Consider the following 26,174-nt stretch of genomic DNA (forward strand, 5'->3'; position numbering starts at 1 on the left):
CCAGTGGCTCTTCTGGATGGGCCATTGACTTCTGGTAGACCTTGTCTGTAATGACCAAAAAACGAATCCTGATAAAGGTTCATGGTTGTAAAATATGACATTAACTGGTCACTGATATGGTCTGTTGTTCCTCCTCAAGAATGACGTTCTTAGTATGTTTTGTATCTACCTCTGCTGAAGGTTTTCTTTTCATGAACTTTTTGAAGTAGTGGATCAAAACAACAGTGTTCTTCCCACACACTTTTACTTCTTTGTTCAAAGAAGCTGTCATTCACTTTTTTGTTTCTATTCTTTCTTATATGATTTTTAGGCTTCAGTTTAGTTTTTATTTTTCAGCTAATACTTTCCATGTTTGGCAGCATTTAAAAATATGTTTACATATTGTATTATATCATAATTGTTTTTTTTTTTCTTCCGTTGATTCCAGGGTACTTTCTGCAAACACTGTTCCCACCATCCCAGCGATCCTTTCAGGGATGCATGCAAGTAATCCTGGTGGATGACCAACCTGCTGATTTGCATGCAGTGGAGAAAGGCACAGTGGGAGCGTTTGAGAATATCAGCCTGGACATGTGTGCAATCATAGACAGGTAAGAACGATCACCGGCACCTGCACACAGACACACACACACACACACACACACACACACACACACACAAACTCCTACATACATACACCTTACATTTCATGAAAGAAAATGGAGAAATAAAAAAGAGTACAACAGTGTCATAAATCAGGATGTTGTAAATGAAAATCACAAAGTAAACAAGACTGTTCCATAAAACCTTTGAAACTTTATCCTGATACATATTAATCAAGGCTCTCTTTGTTGTCTGTGCAACCTCACATTAATTATGTTTATGTGTGGCTCATTTAAATGTACTTGTCACACTGATAAATGGATATAAGTTATAGGGTGGCTTCACAGTGTAGGGGAATGTGAGCAAATGCTTCAAGCTTTCATTTTAAAGCTATGCGAAACTTTTCATCCTTTGAAAAAAGGCTGTAGGATCTTAATCAAGCATCAAGAATGAGTCACATAGTTCTCCATCTAATTGGGGAGTGTAACTTGGCAAGACCAGGAGATTTACGCGACATTTCTCAATGTCGACTTACTGGCAGCTGTTCTAAGAAGTTGTTGACATTTCAATTTATTTCTTTTTCACATAAAAGGCAAAAATATTTAAATGTTTTTGTATTACAAATACATTCAAGCCTTGTGCTCAATTAATGCACTTTTGTGCATAGAAATAGACATATCAAAAGAAAACATTTAAACTTGTACAACATGCTAAAGCAATTACGATCTATTCTGTTGGCAATTCTGAATCAAAAGTGGTCATAAACCAGGCGTGGTGGAGTTTTATTTTCGGTTAGATTTGTAGAAAAGCTTCATCAGTAATTCGCAAGAAGTAGATACACACTGCCACTGCTTCATTCACTTATTGATCTAGGCAAAGTGTGATGTTTGCTGGAAAGTTGAGAACAGAACCTAAGATAATTTATATAAAAACAGATCCATCATCTTCAGTGATGCAGAAGAGTGTTTTTTTGTGTCACTCTTAAAATGTTTAGATCATCAAACAAATTTTAATAATAGACAAAGAAAACCTGTGTACGTAAGAGAGCAAGTAATGAATTTATTTGTTATGGGGACAAGAAACCTTACCCCTAAACCTAATTACTGGCTGTGAAATCCTTGGCAGAAACAACTGCCATTAGGCTTGTGTGATAACTGGCAATGAGTCTTAGAAATCTCTGTGGAGGAATTTTAGCTCATTCCTTTCGGCACAACTGTTTAAATTCCTCACAATGGAATTTTTTAAAAGAATAAATGTCCTGTTTATAGTCATATCACAGCTCTCTTAATCTGATTTTAGTCTAGACTTTGCCTAGGTTGCTCCAAAACCTTCTTTAAGATTTAGAGAGGGACTTGTTTTCAAGCCTTTGTTTCTGTTTATCAGCAGAGGTAGACAAACCGTCCAGGTCCTGAACAAGCAAAGCAGCCCCTGTCACAGCCACCACCATGTTTGACTTTTTGAATTATGCTCTATTTCTGTGATGCTTTATGCCAAATGTAACAGAATGAATATTTTCCACAAATGTACACTTTTGCACTGTCATTCCACAAAAAAGTGTCCAAAATGTTTTATGGTAAATGTGTGATTGACCACTGTTTTCTTTTTGGTCATCATTTGGTTTCTGCCTTGAAACTCTCCTATTGATTCTATTTTTGACAAGTCTCTTTTTCTTGTTGTAAAATCATCAATCAAGTGAGGCCTGCAGTGCTTTGGACGTTGTTCTAGAGACCTTTGTGAACATCCGGAATCAGTAGTTGATGTTCTCTTAGAGTAGGTTTGGCAGGCTGGCCACTCCTGGGAAGGTTCACCTCAGGTTCTTTTTTTCCATTTGTGAATTATGGCTCTCATTGTGGTTTGCTGGATTTGCAAAGCCTTAGAAATGGCTTTGTACCACTTTCCTGACCAATAGATGTCATTGACTTTGTTTCACATCTGTTCTTGATTTTGCCTACTTTATGCTGTCAGACAGGCTCTGTTTACAATAATTTCTTATTCCTACGGGTCTGGGAGTAAGTAGGTCTGGGTGTGGCTAGTGAAATTATACAAAAAATTAGGTTATTTACAGTTAACTCATGCTTTAGTATAATCAGGAATTACTTTTTCTGGGTATCTTTGTCAGATATTTTGTTTGTTCTTTAATATTTAGCTGTGACAGCAAACCAGAAACAAGAAATATGGAAGGGTGTAAATATTTCTTCACAGATTTTATGACTGACATTTTTTCAAAAGGTTTTTAGTAAATATTAAAATACCTAATGAGCCAAGATTTGCATTTGTGTCTATATTTTATGATTGTTTGATCCAAAATATATGTGCATCAGAATTGTTTTAGTCTGTAGTTTTGTCCTGTTTGCTCTATCAGAACAAATGAAGTAAACTTGCTGCAAAAACACAGTTTAAGAAGATTAAGCTGTGTTTGCCTTTTGTAAAAAATTCATTTTTTATATAACTTTACTGGAGGAGAATGATCAGGCTCTGCTAGATTCTGTAGTATGCTCTGGCCAAGCAGACCTAGAGAAATTATACTTTTTCAGAAACACCTATCTGCTATGGCTATCCATCCATCACCTGTGTCTGCTTAATCCTCGAAGGGTCGGTCATAATTTGAACCCAGGACCTCCTTGCTATGACTAAACAGTGCTAAAAACTGTGCCACCATGACTACAAGTTGTAAAAGTGGGAAAACATGAAATTAGTGATATGAAACTTAAGCAACTTTTTATCTACTCTTTTCTATAAGTGATTTAAAATGTTTTCCTTCAGAAAATAAAAAAGTGGTCTAAGCTAACATAGAAATGATTAAAAATGCTTCTGCTAGAAGCATTATTACACTTCACACAGTCAAGCTTTTCAAACGTATCTGCTCTGGTCAGATAATAATTGTTTTTATTTAAAAGAAAAAAAACAAACTTCTGGGGAGTTCTCAGGCATCGAAAACGTTTTCAATTTACTTTTGATTGAGCCCCGTTTGATTGAATTTTCATCCTTCCCTGCAATTATGAAAATTACTGATAGCTTTCTGTAATGGTTTGTTTTGCCTCTTTAAATCTTTTATGATATAATGTGGTAATAAGTGATATTTTGTTTTTCAGATTGCAGTGCAGTTGTGCTTCCACTAGTTGCTTAAAACAGACTGACTTAGTTTTCCAAGAAGTCTTGTTACAATCTGACAATAGCCAGGTTTCTATCATTACAACCTGTTTTATTGCCAACTTCTGTTACTTGAAATGTTGTGTATCAGTACTACAGCACTTCAAGTGGGCCTTGTTCTGCCATAGAAGATAAATGGGCACAGTGTTACCATCTAACTAATCAGAATGTCTTTGAAGGCAGTTCAATGGACTTGTCTGACCTCCTTTTGATCAATGCCGTTCCACTGTGGGATTCAGTTTAGGCTGGGAAGAAAAAAAACATACTAAAGCACATAGAACAACCAAATTCTGCATCCTGCAGATACACAACGCAATGCACACACAATTTTCCACAATATCAATAGTATTTTAAAAGGGTGATACAACAACACAAGCAGCAGGACAAAAAACTGAACACAAATCCTACATCAGCTTCAATCTCCCCATAGATTTTCTTCTCTCTCACAAAAAGCCCGAAGTAGTTGGTATGGTTCAGTGCTCCCAGCCAGCTAAGAATAATGTCTTTTGAAATTGTCAGGACTTGTCAATTGCAATCCATTGTGTAAGCACAATGACATTTTATCTCAGCGTCTCTGCCTGCTGAAGCTGTACTGAGTTGTGTAAAGCAGGCCCACTGTGGTTGTTTTCTGCAACTTAAAGGTTCTTAATGGTATATTGTTGTATATAGCCATGTGAAAAAAAATTCAAAGTTGTATTTCCGCTTCATCATTACAGGCGGTATCTCTACAGTTACCATCTTGTCTAGCCAGAAAGACAGAACGCCTATGTGCTATGAAACTACTCGATTTCCAGCTTGGCTGCAGACTGTGGCATTTCCAAAGGAACCCTGCTGCTCCTATGAGTCAGTGTTTGTTTTGCTTTAGCTAGCTTTCCTCTTACTTTCATTACTTTCATTCATTTAAAAATAAAAGGTCTAGTTACATAACTTGTAAGGTGGAATTTGTTTTTAAAAGTGCCTCTAGATCTCTTTGCAGCAAGCAAGTCAAACCACAAAACTTTCATATAATCTTGATTTCCTCTTTTTGTTAAAATTATATATATATATATACAGTATATATATATATTTTTTTTTACAAACAGGAGTAATAAAACTTTTTCTTAAAGAAACATTTGTTGCAAGCATAGGTCTTTCTCTACACTAAAAATTAGAGTATTTTTGAAAAGTTTATTTATTCCAGGAACTCAGTTCACTAAGTGAAACACATTATATAGATTAATTACACACAGACTGATGTTTTCAAGCCAATATTTCTACTAATTATTATGATGTTCCAGTTGTAGCTAATGAAAAGATGACATTTAACTTATTTTTTGGATTTGTGTTTTGACCTTTTCCCTGCTGTTTATTATATTCTTTAGGGCTTGTCATATTCAGTTCCTTTCCTTGTGCTCATTATTTGTTCGTTGTTGCCATATTAGTTTATAGTTCCATCTTGTGTTCTTTGAATTTTTAGATTGTTTTCCTGTTAGGTCTCTGTTACATATTTTCCCTGGATTTGCTTGCATATCTATTCTGCTCCATTCATGATGCTTAGTCTTCCACCCTTAGCCACCATGCAGTCAAGTATATTCTGCTTACATGTGCTGCCTCATTGACTCCATAGCCTGCATCTGTTTTATCACCATACAAGCCTTCTGTTGGTCGTTTCTTCTCTGCTGGATTATTCTGTTTCCGTACATGTTGCTTTGCTCCTTTCCATTTGCCATGCTCCATGTCCTGTTCTCTTTATGCCATGTTGTTACTCTTCGAATCTTTCCATAAGGCTTTTGCTTTTTAATAAAATCCTTCATATCACCGTACTGCTCCTGCCTTCCTGTCCTGCCTTCCTGTCCTGCCTTCCAAGAAGCACACTCCTTGACATCGAGAATCTGTAGTAAGATTTAAAAGTTGATGTTCAGATGGTCCTTATCCAATCCAACTGAGATTTTTTGCCAGAAACATGGTGAAAAAGTTTAAGAGATGTGAATATTTTTGCAAGGCACTGCATCTATGGTGGATTTTAAAGGCTTACGTTAGTGAAATGCTAAAACCAACAAAAAACATCTTAAATGAAACTTTTTAATGGGTTTTTGGTCTGCCTTGGCATCGATCCAGAATGGATTTACAGAGTAGCTCAATGTAGTTAAAGTTTATTTAACATATAAGCCTTCCAAAGTATCTTCAAGTTCAGTTCTTTTGTAACACTTTACTAACACTATTTTTAACATAGTAAAATGTACAAATGTACCCACCGCACTGTTTTACACAGAGACAAGCAACAAGTACCCAGTTATTGCAATTGTATTTTTTTTTCTGTATTATTGTTTTCTATAAAGTGCCCGTGCAACTACATGGATGTTTTGAAATTCATAGATACTTATACACCTTAGAATTATAAAGTATGCACCATGTTAGATGTTACTACTGTACTGCTTGCTCAAAACCATTTAACCGCTTGTATTAGTGGTATGAAGCAAGATGTAAATACAAAACAGTGTTTCTGACTTATATGACCAATATTTATAAGCCAGCATGTCTTGTAAATATTTATGAGCTCTTTCCATATCTCTCCAGGTGTATGCCTAACCACTGTGAACATGGAGGACGGTGTAAACAGACATGGGACAGGTTTAGTTGTAACTGTGATGGAACAGGATACAGTGGAGCAACCTGCCACACATGTAAGTAATGTAAAGTTTTACATCTGTTTTTTTGTCCTTTTTGTCTTTCCTTTTTCTCACTGATATAATTTTTTATGTGTGTGCATTTGACTCGGTCTTTCTCCATTTGCCTTTGAGTGATTAAGCTGTCTCCCTGTTCTCAGCACAGAGAGAGATGAACTTTTGAAGTGTTTTGATGCCAAGCTTGTTCAACAGCCCTGTGTTTTGTTCTCATCAGAGAAAAACGAAACCAACTGACAAAGCAGCAGCACACAAAGCAAGCAGCATCAGAAAGAGCTTTTTCAGAGGCTTTAAATTTTCAAAATGTCATTCTTCCTCCCATAAGCCACAGATGTTCTCTTTTAAAGGGCAAGAGAGAAAAGTTGAGCATCCATTTGAGCTAAAACAACAGATAGTACAAAGAAAGTTTGAGAAGGCTGAACAGGAAAATAAAGTGGAAAAGGCATTCTTCTGAATGTTAGATTGTTCCAGGACTGATGAGTCAGAATCAAATCAGAAATGACATTAAGAAAAGATAATTAAAAACACAGGTACATTAAAGAAAGATGCTGGTAAATATTTTAGTCCTTGTCGGTTGGTTGTTCAGCAGCTCATTTCACTGAATGCATATTCCAGTCTTTCCATCATGAAAGAGACACAATGGTTTAGTGTCTCTTTCATGATGTAAAAACTAAAGGCTAGCATTCAGGATACAAATTACAATATAAATGTAGCTCACATTCAGATTACCAATAAAGATATGTGTACATTGTTTAATAAATGCATACTGTACCAATATTTCTGACCAGTGGCACAAAAACTGGGTATGCACTATATGCGGTGCATTGGGGGTGCTACACTAGAGGGGGCGCCAAAGCGATTGCGGGAAATTATTTTTAGTCGACATTTGTGAATGTGTGATTGATATGATCAATAACGGAGACACGTCACTGATAGTGCGACCCTCCGCTCCTTCACACCCCCACCCCCACACCCACACCCCACCACCCACACACACACTATAGGCGCTCCAATGCGAGCCCCCTCGAGAACGCTCCGCAGCACAATTGCTTTCATGTATTGTGCTGTCATCTGATAAAAGGGAGCTAAAGATGGAGAGGCAGCAAATAAAGCTTTTGGGGGCACAAAACAGAAAATTGAGAGGGAGAACGACAAGTATAAAGATGTAGGGATGAACAAAAGATTTTCAAAGTGGTTGAAAGACAGTAGGTAAGTTATGTCAGTGTATCAAGAAGAGGTTTGTAAATATTCAGGTTAACTAAACCTACTTCTAGTAAAATGACAGGTTTACATTGTCTAGAAACTGTGTACAGGTCAGTATTTACAATATAACAGATCATGCAAGAAAAATTAAGAACCTGGTTTTTGGTTATTTTGTTGTTCAGACAGTAATCATTTGTTTAGGTAGATGTAGAATCATAAAACAGATAACTTATAGAACTTGGGAGTAATACACTTGCCTATAATGTGTCTGCATACCCCTCAGAAAGCAGATAGTTGCGCCCCTGTTTCTGATAGGAAGCCAGAAGCAAAGCAGACTAGAATGCATGTGTAAAACTGTACAGTTGTAGGTTAAATCTTGGGGTTCAGCCAGTAAGACGTGGGCAGACAGAAAGAATGAATGATTCTCTTCCTTACTCTCAAAGCAACCACTTAGGCACAGGACTCCAAACATTTGCCTTGGTGGGGCTGGTTATTGGTTGAGATGGTTGTAGGTGGTTCATTTGTTACTGTGAAACAGCACGTTGCTTTGAAATGTCAGTGCTCTCCTGAAGCAAGAAAGAATTATACCCAGGAAGGTCAGCAGAGTGCTAAAGTATCATTCTAGTTGCAGACACGATTCAACATTTGGTTTCTGGAATTTGCAGCAGATCTCAGATTTCCTCCAGCTTTATTCCTGTCATTTGGTTAGAGTTTTGCCCCTTGATTATCAAATAGCTAGATTCATAGAATAATATCTAATTAAGTTATTGATGCGGACACTGGTAGAGGTTATTATTTCAAATTGCTTTATACAAACAACATTAACTATTATTTGCCTTTCAGTGTAAGTATCTGATGGATTTGAAAAGTTAGCTATGATCTGTAATCTTCCATGTTAGAGCCCAAAAAAACAACAACAAAGATGTTTTTGAGTGTTGAGTTACAATCTTGTTAGCTGTAATGCAGGTCTTAAAAATCATATTAAGTTTAGATTCATATTGATTACTATTCTGACTGTATCAATCTCATGCTGAAATTAATCAATCATTTAGTCAGATTTAATTTATATCACGCTTCTCAAGAAGTACAATGTAACACAAAGTGCTTCACATAATTTTAAATCAAAGGATATTTCATGCAAACAACCATATCACATAAAGGAATGCTAAACCAAGTAGTATAATAACTATTTACTACCAGAATGTCATATAAAATGTGCAACTAGTTAAACAGTAGTCAGAAGTGGGAAAACACTAGAGACAGATATAGAACATATACAAATACTAAAACTCTTAAAACTAGAAATGTACTTCAATATAAGACAAATAAATTTGGATAAAACATAAAATTTTGTTTTATTTATAATGACATCTAAAATAGTAGAAAAAAAATGATTGTAAATATCCAAGGTATCCAGGTCAAACTGAAGATGCAATCGAACCAAACAAATGCAATAAAATTGTACTTAAAAGTTAATAAAAAGAATAAGAAATAAAGTTAATTAATCATGGATTGAAAAGTAAAATAGATATACTAAATTTCAAGAAAAAAGATAAGTTGAAGTGATGCATTTTTAGTTTGCTTTAAAAAACATCTAAACTCTCAGCTGTTCTCAGGTTTTCAGGAAGGTTGTTCCTTAAGTGAGGGCTGTAATGAAAAAATAATTCCTCTCCATTTGTTTTAGTTTTTACTTTAATAAGACCCTTCTCAGAAGACCTGGTGAGTCTGAAGGGCTTGTGAGGTAACAACAAAACAGATACATACAGGTCCTTCTCAAAATATTAGCATATTGTGATAAAGTTCATTATTTTCCATAATGTCATGATGAAAATTTAACATTCATATATTTTAGATTCATTGCACACTAACTGAAATATTTCAGGTCTTTTATTGTCTTAATACGGATGATTTTGGCATACAGCTCATGAAAACCCAAAATTCCTATCTCACAAAATTAGCATATTTCATCCGACCAATACAAGAAAAGTGTTTTTAATACAAAAAACGTCAACCTTCAAATAATCATGTACAGTTATGCACTCAATACTTGGTCGGGAATCCTTTTGCAGAAATGACTGCTTCAATGCGGCGTGGCATGGAGGCAATCAGCCTGTGGCACTGCTGAGGTCTTATGGAGGCCCAGGATGCTTCGATAGCGGCCTTTAGCTCATCCAGAGTGTTGGGTCTTGAGTCTCTCAACGTTTTCTTCACAATATCCCACAGATTCTCTATGGGGTTCAGGTCAGGAGAGTTGGCAGGCCAATTGAGCACAGTGATACTATGGTCAGTAAACCATTTACCAGTGGTTTTGGCACTGTGAGCAGGTGCCAGGTCGTGCTGAAAAATGAAATCTTCATCTCCATAAAGCTTTTCAGCAGATGGAAGCATGAAGTGCCCCAAAATCTCCTGATAGCTAGCTGCATTGACCCTGCCCTTGATAAAACACAGTGGACCAACACCAGCAGCTGACACGGCACCCCAGACCATCACTGACTGTGGGTACTTGACACTCGACCTCTGGCATTTTGGCATTTCCTTCTCCCCAGTCTTCCTCCAGACTCTGGCACCTTTATTTCCGAATGACATGCAGAATTTGCTTTCATCCGAAAAAAGTACTTTGGACCACTGAGCAACAGTCCAGTGCTGCTTCTCTGTAGCCCAGGTCAGGCGCTTCTGCCGCTGTTTCTGGTTCAAAAGTGGCTTGACCTGGGGAATGCGGCACCTGTAGCCCATTTCCTGCACACGCCTGTGCACGGTGGCTCTGGATGTTTCTACTCTAGACTCAGTCCACTGCTTCCGCAGGTCCCCCAAGGTCTAGAATCGGCCCTTCTCTACAATCTTCCTCAGGGTCTGGTCACCTCTTCTCGTTGTGCAGCGTTTTCTGCCACACGTTTTCCTTCCCACAGACTTCCCACTGAGGTGCCTTGATCCAGCACTCTGGGAACAGCCTATTCGTTCAGAAATTTCTTTCTGTGTCTTACCCTCTTGCTTGAGGGTGTCAATAGTGGCCTTCTGGACAGCAGTCAGGTCGGCAGTCTTACCCATGATTGGGGTTTTGAGTGATGAACCAGGCTGGGAGTTTTAAAGGCCTCAGGAATCTTTTGCAGGTGTTTAGAGTTAACTCGTTGATTCAGATGATTAGGTTCATAGCTCATTTAGAGACCCTTTTAATGATATGCTAATTTTGTGAGATAGGAATTTTGGGTTTTCATGAGCTGTATGCCAAAATTATCCGTATTAAGACAATAAAAGACCTGAAATATTTCAGTTAGTGTGCAAGGAATCTAAAATATATGAATGTTGAATTTTCATCATGACATTATGGAAAATAATGAACTTTATCACAATATGCTAATATTTTGAGAAGGACCTGTAGGTTGGACTACAGCCTGGCACACATTGTGCAGCATCAAAGATCGTACAGCACTTGAATATATCACACTCCCATCTTGAACTTATTATATCTCTTGACATGCTGCATGATGATAAAAGATAAAAGATTTCATCACTTGTTGCTGCAACAAAATTAGAGGTGACAGATCTGACAGACATATCAGTTGACCAATAAATTGACAACAAGCTGAGGATATTAATGTGTTTGATCTGAGAGGTGAACCCTGTAAATAGGGAGAAACTGAGGATAGGAAGGAGAAAGTGGTAGACGCATTGCATGGCAGGGCACAATGTTTCTACAAAATTTCTAAACTGCTTGATATTTCTTATGTTGTCATGACCAGAGGTTTTCTTTTACAGTGAAAGTTTTTTGCTAAGACAGACACAAATCAATGTGATGTGAGCTTGCTTTCTGCTCCTTGTCAGCTTAATTATGTAATAACTCTTGTGGAGCTATGCTCTTTCTAGGAAGACCAGAAAGCAGGGCACGACAGTAATCAAGTTGGCATGTTGTGAAAGCATGTCTTAGTGCATTGGACAGAGAGAGCAACAGCCGAATTCTGGTTATGTTAATGTGATGTAAAAACTGAATTTTTTAGCCTCTTCCTACCCATCCCCCACAAACTGGGGAGGGGGAGTACTTTTTTTATTTTCTATTTTCTTTTATTTTCATTGCTCTTCCTTCCCTTAGGTAAACATAGACATGCATGGTTTCCTCTAAAACGTCAGACTCTTGGCTAAAAGCTGATATGAACCACCTCTACAAACACCAAACACAGTTGAAACTACAAGCAGTTGAATCAGAAAGTAATCAAACTCCACAGAATGCCGTCACCGCAAAACTTGGTCTTAGCTGCCCTCCCGGCAGCTTGTACACACACAAACAGCATCTGCAGACAGCACAGACCTCACAGATTCTGAAAATTCAGAATCCAAATACCTATTTTTCATTCTTGATCCAAATGGTTTATATCTAGTGACTGTAGTTAAAATACTGTCACCCTTGTTTTTAACCATGGTTAGTTGAACAAACTGATTATTTTCCTTATTTTCTATCCTAATTTCTTTGTCTAGAGGTACTTCTGTCGACTCAGGTGCTGCCATTTTGAACTACAGCAACGAGCTCAAAGAGTTTTTTGGCCCTTTGGAGATAACTCAGCAGGAGAAGTTCTTGTCTTCCAAACAAGCAGCTACTTCTCTAAATGTCTGGAAAGAAATGGGAAAATTGTAGACAAAAACATCAATAATCCAGTAGTCAAAAAAATTTTATAAATAAATGAGGAGAAAAGAATAAAAGAAAAGGCAGACTGTGCACATGAGAAGACCCAATAAAAAAGACATGCCGAGCTAACAGAGGGCAACCTTTAAAAAAAACAACTTCTCGTTAAGTTCCTGAGTAGTCAACATGAATCAATTTTTTTTTTCTCTGTACTACTACAGCCTTGCTTTGCGAAGATCAACACCAACCTTGCATCAATATGTTGTCAAGGAGGTTGTTACACAACCTCCTTGACAAGACACTATTTCCTGACAGACACTGAAGAGAAATGCTAGTTAGAGAAGCAACAATATCAATTATTTGCATAACGGTAGGAGAAAATGAAAAAATGTTTATTCTTCTATATACATCAATTCCTCTTTCAACCCATCAGCAGACATTTGTTTCTCATTACTCGATTGCAAAAAAATTGGAACACTAACTAAATGTCGAAGCTCTCTCTTTATCTTTTGATTTCAGCAACAGTGCTGTTTTGAGCCATTATTACAAAATGTTTATATGGTCCAGAGGCAGCATATCTCAACAGGACTTAATGGAAGACTTTTAATGTTCCATTTAACATATAAAATATGTTGCGGTGTACTGGAAGCTCGTTGTAGGCTTTCAGTGGGATTTATTTTTTTAAATAATCCTCTTTCACTTTTAAGGCTCATGTTTTTCTTTTTTCTGTTTTTTGTACTGCTGCAGCCATCCATGAGCCTTCATGTGAGGCTTATAAGCATTTGGGTCGCTCATCTGACACCTACTGGATTGACCCAGATGGTAGCGGACCTCTTGGCCCCTTCAAAGTCAACTGCAACATGACAGGTGGGTATGGTAATGACTTCAACCAATGCTCTACATTTGCCAAAGTGTGTTTTTCCCACTGTTATTCTTCCAGCCCCAGTGACCGGTGAAAGAAGAAAACTCTGCAGCCCTGCTCATTTTTAACCTCAGAAAGTGACAGGTTTAACCTACTAAACTTGGGGTTTCCATGGCAACACACACAAAGGTTCTGGCATTTTAAGGAGTATTAACCACAAATGCTCATAAACATGTGTACCTCAACACAGAAAGCACAAACATAGATCAAAACAAAGCTATTCAGTAAATCTAAGAGGGTTCAAACATTCCAAGTGACAATTCTGGTACACTGCCACCCACCTGCACACTTTCATGAGCACCTGCACACACACAGCTGAATACAGAGATAGTGTGGAACAGCAGAGCATGCAAGCAGAGCAAAGGCAAGACTTTTGATGAAATGTCACTGCACCCCACTGGTTGGCCCCATAGTCATGCTGAATCGCACACTCACACAAGCCCCAGAAATTTTGGAATGTTATAAGTGAGTCTTTCTTACACAAATTCAGACCCCTCAGAGACCTGAAGCCCATACTTGTACATTTCATGAATGGCAGTGCAAGTGAACAGTAACATTTTGAAGTGCCTAGTTCAGACCATAATATAATACAAGTGTCTATTTAGGTCTCAAGTTGCATAACTGCAAGGTAAAGGGGAAAAGCGACATCGCATTGACAGATATTATCTTTGTCGATAGCTATTAGAATAACAGCATATAAATAGAACAGGTTCAAGTGTATTTGTATGTTTTGGTTTTAGTGCATTTAATTAATCAGCATTTCACCAGTTCAAATTTTATGAAATTAACATGTTGTCCATGTGCTCTGATTTATGATTGAGTGTTGTGTTTTTGCATGTGTGTATGTGTAGAAGACAAAGTGTGGACAACTGTTATGAACAACCTGCCACCCAGAATATCCATCACTGGCTCGAGCAGAGACAGGCGGACTATCCTACAAGTCAACTACAGTACCTCTATGGATCAGGTAACACATACAGACTGTAGTCCCATAAAGTATTGGGTTGCCAATAGAATGCAGCTATGGAATATTATAATACCAAGCACTCTATTGAATGATCATTGATTATTTGAGTAATAAGATATCTGTGCACCATGAGAGGCGTTTCCAACCTTTTTTCTATTGAGGCCCTGACTTAAATCTACAATAAACACTATGTGGCACCCTTTAAAACATCAGAACTCACAGTTCAGTGATGCATTATTCATTTACAGTATGAGAAACCCTTTCTTAAACATTTACTTTCTATAAAAACAAACCGTCACCTTGGTCATGAAAACCTTTGTCCAGAGATGAGTTGTCAGGATGTCTGCAGTATTAAGTTAAAGGTTTTTGTTTATTCTCAGGAGGGTTTGTTGTGTTAAATCAGTATGTTCAGTTCTCTTGTTTAAAATGGTTCCAAACCTATGGCATTCTGCGTCCTTTTCTTAGATTTTCCTATTACCTCACATAAAGCGTCATTTGAACAGCATGTGGTTATGTCAATTAGAGAAAGCACAAAATTAAACATTTTGCCCAAGGATTTTTTTGTAATCAAGTAATTTGAGTCACTCAAGGAATAATTTTAAGTCCTTGTTGCCATATGCAATTTCTGCAAAGTTATAGATTTACAGATGTATAGATTTAATCATATAATGAAATGTAAATTACCAACAAAAATTTATGGCATCTTACATGATTAAATGTAAAGATTTTTAAAAACGACATGCACCCTTAGACCTTTGTTTAATAACATTTTACTCAATGTTAGGAATTCTTCTGAGCTTTTTCTGAATAAATGCTTTTCTTTCTCACTGGTAAAATACTTTCTAGAATTGGATTCTTACTTAAAACCTGAAGAAGACATCCCAATGGACAAAGACAGCAACCACCTTTGAAATTATGAAAGCTTTGTACACAAAGGAATAAAGGCACATATGTAAATAAAGGGTTTGTCTATATGTTTCCTATCTATTGTTTAAATTAAACCTGAGCCCAAACAAATTATATCTCTTTTTTTCTGAAAAATATGCAGTTTAATCAAGCTTTATTCCATCAATACGAGAATGGTGCTGCTTTTCAGTCAGCCATTTAGAATTATGAACCTGAAAGAATGGGACAAAGTAAGAACACACTAGGGAACAATAGCAGGAAGGTAGTGCAGGATATAAAAAAACAATACTGACTTTATCCATTTCTATATCCTTTCTCATGTGAAAATATATTGCTCTAAAATCTAGAATTAAGTTGTTGTTTTGGTTGTTTTTTTTGTCTGGAAAACAAAAATATGTACAGTACATCCCCGCCTCTTCTTGGCAGTGATGATAATAGTTACATGCCCAAAAGATGCTTGGGGTTCTAACTCTTAGTATAATTTACAAAAGTCTGCATCATACTAATCACATGGATTTATCTTAAAACTTGATGCCTCTCTCTGCAACAAAGCTTCTCTGTGTATCTGTCCTGCATTTTTATTAGCATAGATATTGAAAATATACGTAGTGTTGAGTAAATAACACTCGAGCATTACCTTCATAACTATCTAATACCGTAACATACTTAATTCAATGTCCAACTAAACCAGGCTGCCACATATTTGTTTTTGGCATATCAGGAAATTTAGTCACATAAGCTTATCAACTTAAAGAATCAATGTATCCTGCACCTACTATATAATCCATTTAAATACTACCCAAAGCAATGATCTGATGATGAGCTTACTCGATCTCATTCTACGCTGTGCAGGTGTTGTGTCTTACTTTGGCATGTTGGGACCTTGGGGCGGCTGACATTGCACTGGTCGTGGATTATCTTCTGATTAATTCAGCTAATAATTATTTAACCACTTGGTCATACATACCAGATGGGCTGTGTATAGAGCATCAAAGATTCAGCCCAAGATGGTCAGGCACTAATTAAGTTTGAAAAAAGTTTACTAAAAAGAGAGTGATGTAATTTCATTACAGGACTTAATATTTACCAAAATATGCTTTATTTAGGCTGCACGGTGGCGCAGTTGGTAGCACTGTTGCCTTGCAGCAAGAAGGTCCTGGGTTCGATTCCTGGCCGGGGTTCTTTCTGCATGGAGTTTGCATGTTCTCCCCGTGCATGCGTGGGTTCTCACCGGGTACTCCGGCTTCCTCCCACAGTCCAAAGACATGCCTGTTAGGTTAATTGGTAACTCTAAATTGCCCTTAGGTGTATGAATGAGTGTGTGCATGGTTGTTTGTGTGTTGCCCTGCGACGGACTGGCGACCTGTCCAGGGTGTACCCTGCCTCTCGCCCATAGACTGCTGGAGATAGGCACCAGCTTCCCCGTGACCCACTATGGAATAAGCGGAAGAAAATGACTGACTGCTTTATTTATTCACATTTAGATTCACATGAAATGGGATTTTTAGATATGGCAGCAGATCTGTTTAAATAACAGTATGTCTGCAACTTTAAAAAAGACTATTACCATATGAACATATTTGCTACAAATGTGAAATTTATCCTAAAATCCCACATAAACAGCCTCATCATTTATTATGCTTTTTACAGAAATGTAACACAAGCTAAATCAGCTGGATAACCCTGTGATAAACTAACATAATGAGTATTTAACCTCATCCCTGTATGACATGTCTGCTGGGGTTCTTCTAAATACAGCTCAGGTTGCCTGAATCTGCTCTCTTGCATTTAGGAGTCGATACCTTAATCTTTCTGCTGAGTGGTTATAGATTGCAGCTGTCACTCTTGGTCAAAAAGCCAACTGTGGGTGAACTTCACATGTTTCAGTGCCCCATGAGGAGTAACTATTTTTTACCACGAGTAATATTTAAAAAACAACCAAGAGATGACACTGTTTGAGTAGAAAGCACTTTCTTTTATCATTTTTATTACTGGCTTCTTTAATTTTCAAGCATTTAATTGTAAAAGGGACTCAGGAGTCAAATTAAACTCCTTTTTTTAGAATTTGTGTTTCATTTTGTTGTTAACTGAAATTGACGTGTCTGGTTGAAAAAGATGAAGTGAAAATATACATCCCTGCCTGTGTTTCTAGGTGACAGCCATCACCACCAGTGCAGAACACTGCGAGCAGCAAATCATCTACGGCTGTCGCATGTCCCGACTACTCAACACTCCAGGTAAGGGATGAAGATGGCATCGTCATTCACTACAGACTCCAGAACAAGTTGGCAAGATTGCACGCTTAGAGAACGAATATTTTTTTATCACCTATAGAATGTGATTAAGGATTAATTGTACATATATTTCCCATGTTCGTGTTTGAACCATCGTTTTGGAACTACTTTCACAACTGAAACAGCTCAGATGAGTCTAGAATACGTCTTCAAACTGGATTAATTTGGCATTCTTTTATTTGCATAATGTTTTAGTGGATTCACTTTGCCTCTGATGTGCTTGATCCAGGCCTAGTAGCGTTTTCATGTTAGTTTCCTTTGCATTTGTTAAGCTGGTGTGTTCAATTGCTCCTTCCTATGAGGTTTGGTTTTTGTGTGCAGCAGGTAGGAAGGTTTTGACAAGCACCAATGAATGTACAATCTGTGTTTGTGCACTCTCGTTTTTCACTGATAATAACAAGCTTGTAGTCATTTTCAGATCTGCTTCCTGTTGGTTAAAACATTTAGCATTCTATGCAAATTTACATACACACACACTAGGGTGCTTAGAGCATGACCACACTGACCCACTTTTGAGACCAGCTTCATAAAGCAAAAACACTTCTAGCAAATAAAGAGAGCAAAAGCAGAGAAAGTGGGTGCGAGGGATGAAAGGGACTATGGTGGATGTGTCAGTCTAATGTGTGCAAAGTGGCTTTTTTACTATGTTTGTGAGGTCAGAACCTCTGGGAGGCCAGAAGAAGTGGGGTCTTTCAGCTTTTTGAAAGTAAAAACGACCACAGATTTAAGTGGTTATTAAAACATTTAGGGTAAGAATGAGATTGATCTTTTAATGGTCAAATGTTAAAAAAGAGGGTAGGGGCTGTGTTGTTATAGTAGAGTCCTTACAAACATAGTAATTGCTTTTTGTGCTAATGCATACGATTGTGTCCGTGGTCCTTGATTGACTGAAAGAAATAAAGAAAAAGTGGTTAGTAATACGTGGGTCTTAGTGCAGTAGACCAAGACTTTGCAATTAGCTTCCACAGCAATGAAAGATGGTCCATTCAACTACTCACATAGAATGTGCATACAAACACACACCGACACACTACAAAGTCCACACCCCTAATATTCCTTTTTTCTTTCTACACCTAAAATACCAACATAAGGACATACTCACGCCACCACAGATGCGCATACAGCCAGGCAGACATTCATTGTTAGTTTACTCCTAATTCACTACATTGAAAGTTAGGGAAATCCAATTACTAGTCTAGAATGACGGAAAAAGTAGGAGCAATAAGAATCATTTACCCAAAAATATGCTTCATAAATTACCTGTCAGCTTTCATCAAATTACACTGTCAACAGCGTTTCCACTGTGAGCCACAAGCACGCATGGACAATAGGCAGATACACTGGCTTCTCCACCGCTTCCAGTTTCTTTCCATCCAGATCTCGTCTATTAGCCCAGGAATGGCATTTTGAAGCTAAATGAGCCATTAAACAAGAATTATACTGTGCCACCAGCAGCACACCTAATTTAAAATCTCTGACAGTAATTTTTCTAAATGTCTGACCCCTTTCTCACCTCTGTCACCTATTCTGTCATTTTAGCATTATTTTATCCCCTGGCTCACGTAAACACATTCGCCGTCCGCAGGCACATTCTGTTCAGTATTCACTGATTCACAGGATGGGAACTCGAAACTACCAGAGTGATCTGTGCTGACGTGTGCACAGACACACATAAAAAAGACGCGACTTGGACACAGTAATATTTCATTTTTCGTTCCATCCTCCTTGTTCCTTCTTCCATCTCATCTCTTCCCCTCTCCGCTGCTTCATTTATTCTACAGAATCCACATTTATCAATTTCCCTCCATCTTTTCTCTCTTTTTGCTTCCAACTTATCTTTTATACCTTCTCTTTGTACTTTTTCATATCCCATTACCCACCTCAAGTCGCCTTCCTCCCTTTCTTCAACTTCAATTTTACTTCTTGTGTTTTGTTTAAATTATAAACTTTCTATCCCATCACCTTGTTTTTGTCTTCTTAACTCAATTTGAACACTGTTTCTACCATTACTATTATTATAATGCTGTGATTATTGATATGAATATATTTTTTAATATTAATACTTTAATATTTTATTAAATAATATTTTGGTCTGTTAAGGGTTGTCCTGTGAATACCAGCCCAATAAGGCGATGGTATTAGGGCAAAATTGAAAGGGATGAGCCAAGCTCTGACATTATTGAACAGTAAAACTCTGTACACACACAGAATTAATTCACGCGATTTCTTAAAATACAAGAATTTAGTAACAAAAATAAGTCAACTCAAGTCAAACATATTTCAATCAACAAACTCTTTACTATGCTAAAACAACCAAATTAAACTACCAAGCAAAATGAAAGAATATGGAAGACTAATGAGTTATGTACAATATAAACAAGTGAATCAAAGGTGGTTGAAAACCATGACTGGAAGAGTGATGCAACATTACCTTGGAATGTTACTTATGTTTGAGAACCAAGGATTATCTTGAAGAATCTGGAAATGAAGTTAAGTTAGTCTTGGAACTAACTTAGGCAATAATCAGCAAACCTTTAGACAACCATTCACAATGAAAGATCAGATAAAACATTATTTTAATAAAATCATATTTTAAAGAATGATTTGCTTAATAATTTCAACCTTCTGCATGGCCAATTATCAACAGTGTTTAATTAGCTGCCTTTATTTTCTACAATAATATTAAAATAAGTATTATTAAGGAAATAGTAACATAATATTTAAGTAAATATTATTTTGAATAAGAACCAAACCTTTCTGGATGAATGGGTCTTAATGGTGTTTAATTAGCTGCCTTTATTTATTTAAATAATATTTAAATAAATATTATTAAGAATGAAACCTTTTGGATAAATAATCTTCACCAGACTCATAAAGTGGGCGAGCACATGTTCTTAGCTGTTAGCGGCTGGCTAACCTCTAAACTAACCTTCTCTGCCCAAACATTACCTCTTAAGTGAAACGTGCTGAGGAGAAGTTGTCCGGGGTGATGAAGTTGAGGAAAGCATCCACCGTGAACAAAGCTTGCAGCTAACCTTCGTAGCTGTGGGGTGAGCTAGTTCTGCCGGCCCAGGCCGAACTGCACGCAGAGCAGTGTGCTGTGTTCCAGTACCTTTGTCCTTCCTTCAGACCAGGAAAACCGCTCCACTCGGTGTTGTAGAGACAGGGTCTCTGCTGGGAACTCTCTGGAACACAGTTTGCTTCTGTAGGCCTCATTAAGAAAAACCTTAATTACCCCGTTTATGAATGAATACCGGATACACAAACAGCAATTCATTCCTACTTAACTTGGTGGTGGCCAAGTTAAGAGAAATGAGGTAAAGGTCGCCTGGGTCGGGAGTCAAACCCACGACAGGCTATATCAAGGACTGAAGCCTCTGAATATGGGCCAAGCATGTTGCCCCTGCTCCACCGCCGCGCCCAAGTGGCCCCTTTCTTACTTTTTTACTTATGAAGATCAACACACATTTGTCTTGCTTGAAAGGCCCTTCTTGTCCTATTTGTTTTGAAGCATGTCTGAGAGAAACCAACTTCCGTGTCTCATATAGTATATATGTATACCTCAGGGAAACAGGAAATCATGGATTAGTGTTGAAAAGTTTCTAGACACACATTTTGTAAAATATTTTTTTTGCCATTACTGGGTATATTTAGATGAAAATGCTTGCTCTGCCTGTTGTCCTCTGAAGACTAACCAGGTCATTTTATGCAACCTTGACTATATGCAAACTAAAACAGAGTTCCACTAAAGTCTAGAAATGAAATGCAGATTAACGTACAAGATCAAAAAATGAGAAATGGGCAAACACTCAGACACAGACACATGCAGATCCGATTTTGATTTTGAGAGTCGTGCACACAAATGCACACACAGCCTTATAAAAGTTTTAACTTGTCAGAGTGCGTGCTGTTTCTTTATTTCTCAGCCTTTCCCTAAGGCGAATGATAGAAACATTTAAAGCATACAGGCTAATAGGGAAAAAGTATTTCCATCAAGTAAAGGAGCTTATTTATTCAGTGAACTGTAGTTCACTGACTGAAAAAGTATGCAGCTCACATTCAGCACTAATTTGCTGGCATTTTCCACTTGTACAACAAAGCGCATCGCTCATCAAGTTGACAGCAAAAGAATGGCATTCTTATAAAAAGGGCTATTATTTTATTACATTATATACTGTAATTGTGAAACATTTGTGTGTTTAATGGCTGTGAATCCATTAGTGACCAGCAAAGAAAGACGTATATGATACGACAGATAGATAGAATTAGAGGAGAATTTTACAACGTATAAAATAAAGTTATGAGGACTTGTTACTCTTGTTTTGTCTTCATACTAGTCGCATTCTGTGCAAAACAGCTCCTCTGTAGCAAGCAACAGACTCAAGATTCTAATATTGTGATTTGCTTAATAAGTCCATTCTTTTACAACATTAACTGTAACTATGTTTTATTCAAGGAACAGATTTTGTCTTCAATTTAATATTTTCATACTTTTCAATGAATTAAACATACACCTTCTAACCCATGTCTCAACTAGAGGGTTTGAAAACAATTTGACCTGGGCAAGTCACAGCTCATGAATTCTGATGTGAAGTCTTCCCTGAACCAACTATGCACAGAATAGGGAAGGTTGAAAATTGGCCCTGGGTGTATATGATACAAACAAGGCAAGCACAGGAGGAGATGAAAAAGAAACAAGGGTGACAAGAGATGAGAGATGAGTGTGGTTCAGGATAATGAGGCTGTGTGTATGCGTGGCTTTGTTCCTGTCAATTCCTTTGGTACCTCTGGTCTCAATTATTGCCTCACAAGTAATAGTCAAGTCAACCATTGCCGTATTCTGCACACATATGCATTCAAATACTCACATGTCTTGCATTCAACCCTAATGACTTCACTTCGTCAGCACTGGTTAACCATCTGTTTATGTTTTTTCTCTCATCTGTGGTTTCTGATGTTCATCGTTAACCTTTGCAAATGCAGCAGTGGTATGCAATAGCTTTTCTCTCCTTTTCCTCTGGCTTTTAGTCTTGAGTTCTTGTTTCTGCAAATGTAACAAGTCCCGATAACAGTGCACTGCTGTGAATTGCGAACAAAGCTAGCATGTATTCAGCTGAGTAACAAACTTTTTGTCAGTCATTATGCTGGAAAATTAGCATTCTCCAACCACTGTATTGCTCAGTGAATGCTGCTGACTCTCCTCTGGTGTGGCCTACAAGTTAGCACAGTTACTGAAATTATTTGTAAGACAGTTTTATTGCTATGGAAAAGTATTAAAATATTCAACAGTGGCCATGTATTTTTACTGCATTTTTTTAGATTATCTCACTGTTAACATCTTTTTAGATTTTAGATTTTATGCTATCCATTTTTATTAGTATATTGTGCCCCTTGCAGAGCTATGTCTTTCATTACTCAACTAATGTTCTGGTTACAGTGTCATTAATTTTAGAAAGAACCCAGAGCCAGAAGCGAGAAGGGGCTGAAAGGAAACATAAACTAATATACTGAAAGACAAGAGAGAAGAAAGCTATTACTCAGATCCTCAGGCATCTCTCATGCTATCCACTCCTCCCATCTTGCCTGCTCTTTTCCTTTTCTTACTCCGTATAGAGAAGCTTCTAATTAACATTAAATTATTGTCTCACACTTGCTCTACTTTACATGTAGTGATGAGAATGAGCCCTTCTTCAAGATTGCTGGAGCTTTTGGGCCAGCACTTTTTTTCATTATGTACTGTTTATCTGAAGTAGTTGACAGTTGTAAAAAGATACAAAGTCAGATGTGTACATTGTTTTTTGTACTTAGCACAGCAAATCAGTAGTGCCTTGCAAAAATATTATTATTAATATTGTTAGGTAGTCATTTTTATCCCCTTTGTGTAGAACGGTGCTTGTTAGTTAGGTGAAGGTTTTGGACCAGAATAATGGTATATCAGAATTATTTGGCTTCAATAAATCTTCATATATATAATTAAGAGAATCGTTTGTGTTTATTTCATGCAAGAGTGATTTATCTGTCAAAACAAGGTCGAAGTTCCTCCACCTTCGGTGCAGCGGTTGAATAAACAATGACAATTAGTGGTTTTGGGTAATAATTTATCAATTATTAGTGATGAATAACTAATTGTAATTATTAAGAACTTTGAGCCCATAACCACAATACCAGAGGGCATCTCTGATTTCTATTTGTAAGTAATGATTTTTGTTTAAGAAATTATTTTCCTGAATTGTGATTTTTTTTAAATTATGACTTTTGATAAATATTAATTAATCAATAATCATAATCCTTACAGTACAATTTATCATGAAGGTTCTAAAAGTTTGAACATCTCAGAAAGAAGTGTGTGATTCATCATTTAAAAATGTAAATGTACCAGCACAGCACCAAAATTTCTGTCTTCCGTGTCCTAAACCGACAAGCTAGGCAAGGAAAGCAATAATCAGAGAAGCAACCAAGAGACCAATGGAAACTCTGCATGCGCTGTAGAAATCCACAATTCCACAGGGAGAATCTGTTGACAGGGCAGGTAATGGTCACGCAATGTGCAAAGCTGGCTTTATTGAGTAGTGGCAAGAAGAAAGCCCATTTTTAAGAGAAAGCCATCGGAAGTCCTGTTTGTTTTTATCTAAAGCCATGTAGAGGGGCACAGCAAACGTGGAAATACATTGTTTGCTCAGATCGGACAAACATTTTGGAAAACATACAAATCAACATGTGTGGTAAAAAGCTACACAACACATTGTGTGTAACACAGTGTAACATAGTGGTAGCAGTATGTCATGCTCTTGGGATGCTTTTTTAGCAGGGAAAGGGAAGCTTGGTCAAAGTTGAAGAAAAGACAGATAGAACTAAATACTGAAAGCAAGTATTAAAGTATTGTGTATTGTGCTATTGAGTTGGCAGGCTGAAAACAAATGCTTTTCAGATTTCTATTTGTAAAATAAATTTTGTTAAGTTTAAGTTTTGTAAAGTTTCCTTTACCCTTCCTATCACAATTATGTGCTAGTTTGTGTGGATTTATCACATAAAATACCAACAAAATACTTTGAAATATGTGGTTGTGAGAAGAACAAATGTGGGAGAGATGCTTTTGACAGAAGACCTTTAAAAAATCTGTGCAGACATAAAGAGAGAACAGTAGGCATATGTGAGTGTTACTAGGGAAACAGGTCAGTTTATTTCTGAGTTAAAATTATATATAGCAGAACAGACTGCATAAGAAACAGGGATACAATATATGATCCATCGCAGAGATGCTTAGATCATTTACATTACATAAAGTGCTCCCTTTGGTTTCTGTTGATCGTTAATGCGTCATTGCCTGGGATAATGCTATCATATGTTGTACTGACTGAGGCATGTTTCTTATCCAACTGTGTATCTGTCTATCTGAGTGCAGCACTTACAGTTTGCAGTCGCACAGGTGTCAGTGTCAAAAAGAAGTAGTATAACACTTTAGGCTACATTAAACTGGGAGCTTAGTCGTTTGCAAGAATAGCATCTCTTTCGTCTGCCTTTCATTTTTCTTGGAAACATTTTTTTCTGTTTATCTTAGTGTTTCTCTCTTTCAATCTCAAAAACATCATAACGAGCTCTGGTTTGTAAATTATTATTTTGTTTTATTTCTTATTTATTTCACATCCAAGGATGAAGGGTATTTATGGTGTATATTAGGAAGACAACATTAACGGTCATTAAATCTTTAGTATTTACCTTGTGTACCTTTGTGTAATAATTTTTATTTATTTTTTGTTTCTTTCCCATTTTGTACCTCTCTGTGTGCTTGCATATGTTTGAGTATTAGCACTTTCACAGTGCACCCTATGTTACTCATTCTGGTCAAGCTCCAGACTTTTGCACATCCTGGCCTCATGTCCCTGTGCTAAAAATCGGTATATGTGCACTAGACAGGCGACACATCTACTAATAATGCCATTAATTCTAAAAGATTGTAGTTTGGAGGCCATACATTGCCTGGTTCTGCTCCTTGTGGGTTGTCAGGTGATTAATTAAGTGTATCTAGAGATCTAGACAGCAGTTGTGCACCATCAGGTCCTGAGTCCATGAGTACCTGTTAAATGTTTAGACGTTCACCAAACACACTACGTGCAGCAGAGTTTTTTGATTAAGAAAATAGTGACAGATTTGATAGTTATCAGATGCTAAAGCAAGTCAGGCTAAAAATCTCACTACTGATCCACTTTAAAATCTTTTAAGTTTGAGGTTTTTTTAGGGGAACATTCCCTCCGAGTATTTTGGTGTTAGCTTCATTACTATCATAAGGCCTTACCCAACAAATAATTAAAGCACTTCTTTACATTTTGTTGTAAGAATAGAAACTCTTTGTGAACCTCTATGACACAGAGCTTTTAAAACTGAAATAAAAATTGTTTTAATGTTACCCCACTGCCCTCTGCTATTCGTCCAAATTACTTGTTGCTGTGCAGTTAATTACACAGGCTCACATGGTGTATTTGGGATTAAGTGATTAATTGAAATCGGTGGTCTTTCTGGGTGTAAATATGTCTAAAGTGTTGAATTAACTGAAAGAAAATGGGGTGTAAAGAGCCTTCTGTGTTTGCGTTAGCCATTTGTCTTTTTCTTTGTCAGTCAATTTTAAATTTAACCTACAATTAAGTGATTACATTATGTAAGTATTAGTCAAAATGATGTAATTAATTACATTTGCATTTTACTGTCATGTACTTTACAGCAAGTAGATGTTTCAATTAGGACATATTATTAGAACTGGTAACTCCTCACATTACAGGCTTTTTCAGAGCATATCTCTGAGAAGGCCCGTGCTTTCAGATAATTGTTTTCTACCTTTACTCCCCTCAGCCAAAATTAAACATCAGTCAATACAACCTGC

The 26,174-nt window shown here is 37.1% G+C and overlaps 1 protein-coding gene across 3 annotated transcripts in view; it reads left to right on the top strand.

Annotated features, from left to right (window-relative positions):
- Positions 1-26,174, top strand: part of cntnap2a (contactin associated protein 2a) — a 498,604-nt gene that overhangs the window by 293,991 nt on the left and 178,439 nt on the right. For all 3 annotated transcript variants that reach the window (XM_047349232.1, XM_047349233.1, XM_047349234.1), the window contains exons 11-15: positions 428-590; positions 6,289-6,395; positions 12,958-13,077; positions 13,984-14,099; positions 17,158-17,242. In XM_047349232.1, coding sequence (XP_047205188.1) covers positions 428-590; positions 6,289-6,395; positions 12,958-13,077; positions 13,984-14,099; positions 17,158-17,242 — 591 coding nt within the window. The remainder of the gene's footprint in view (positions 1-427; positions 591-6,288; positions 6,396-12,957; positions 13,078-13,983; positions 14,100-17,157; positions 17,243-26,174) is intronic.

Source organism: Girardinichthys multiradiatus, chromosome 21 (assembly GCF_021462225.1).
Source record: "Girardinichthys multiradiatus isolate DD_20200921_A chromosome 21, DD_fGirMul_XY1, whole genome shotgun sequence".
NCBI lineage: Eukaryota > Metazoa > Chordata > Actinopteri > Cyprinodontiformes > Goodeidae > Girardinichthys > Girardinichthys multiradiatus.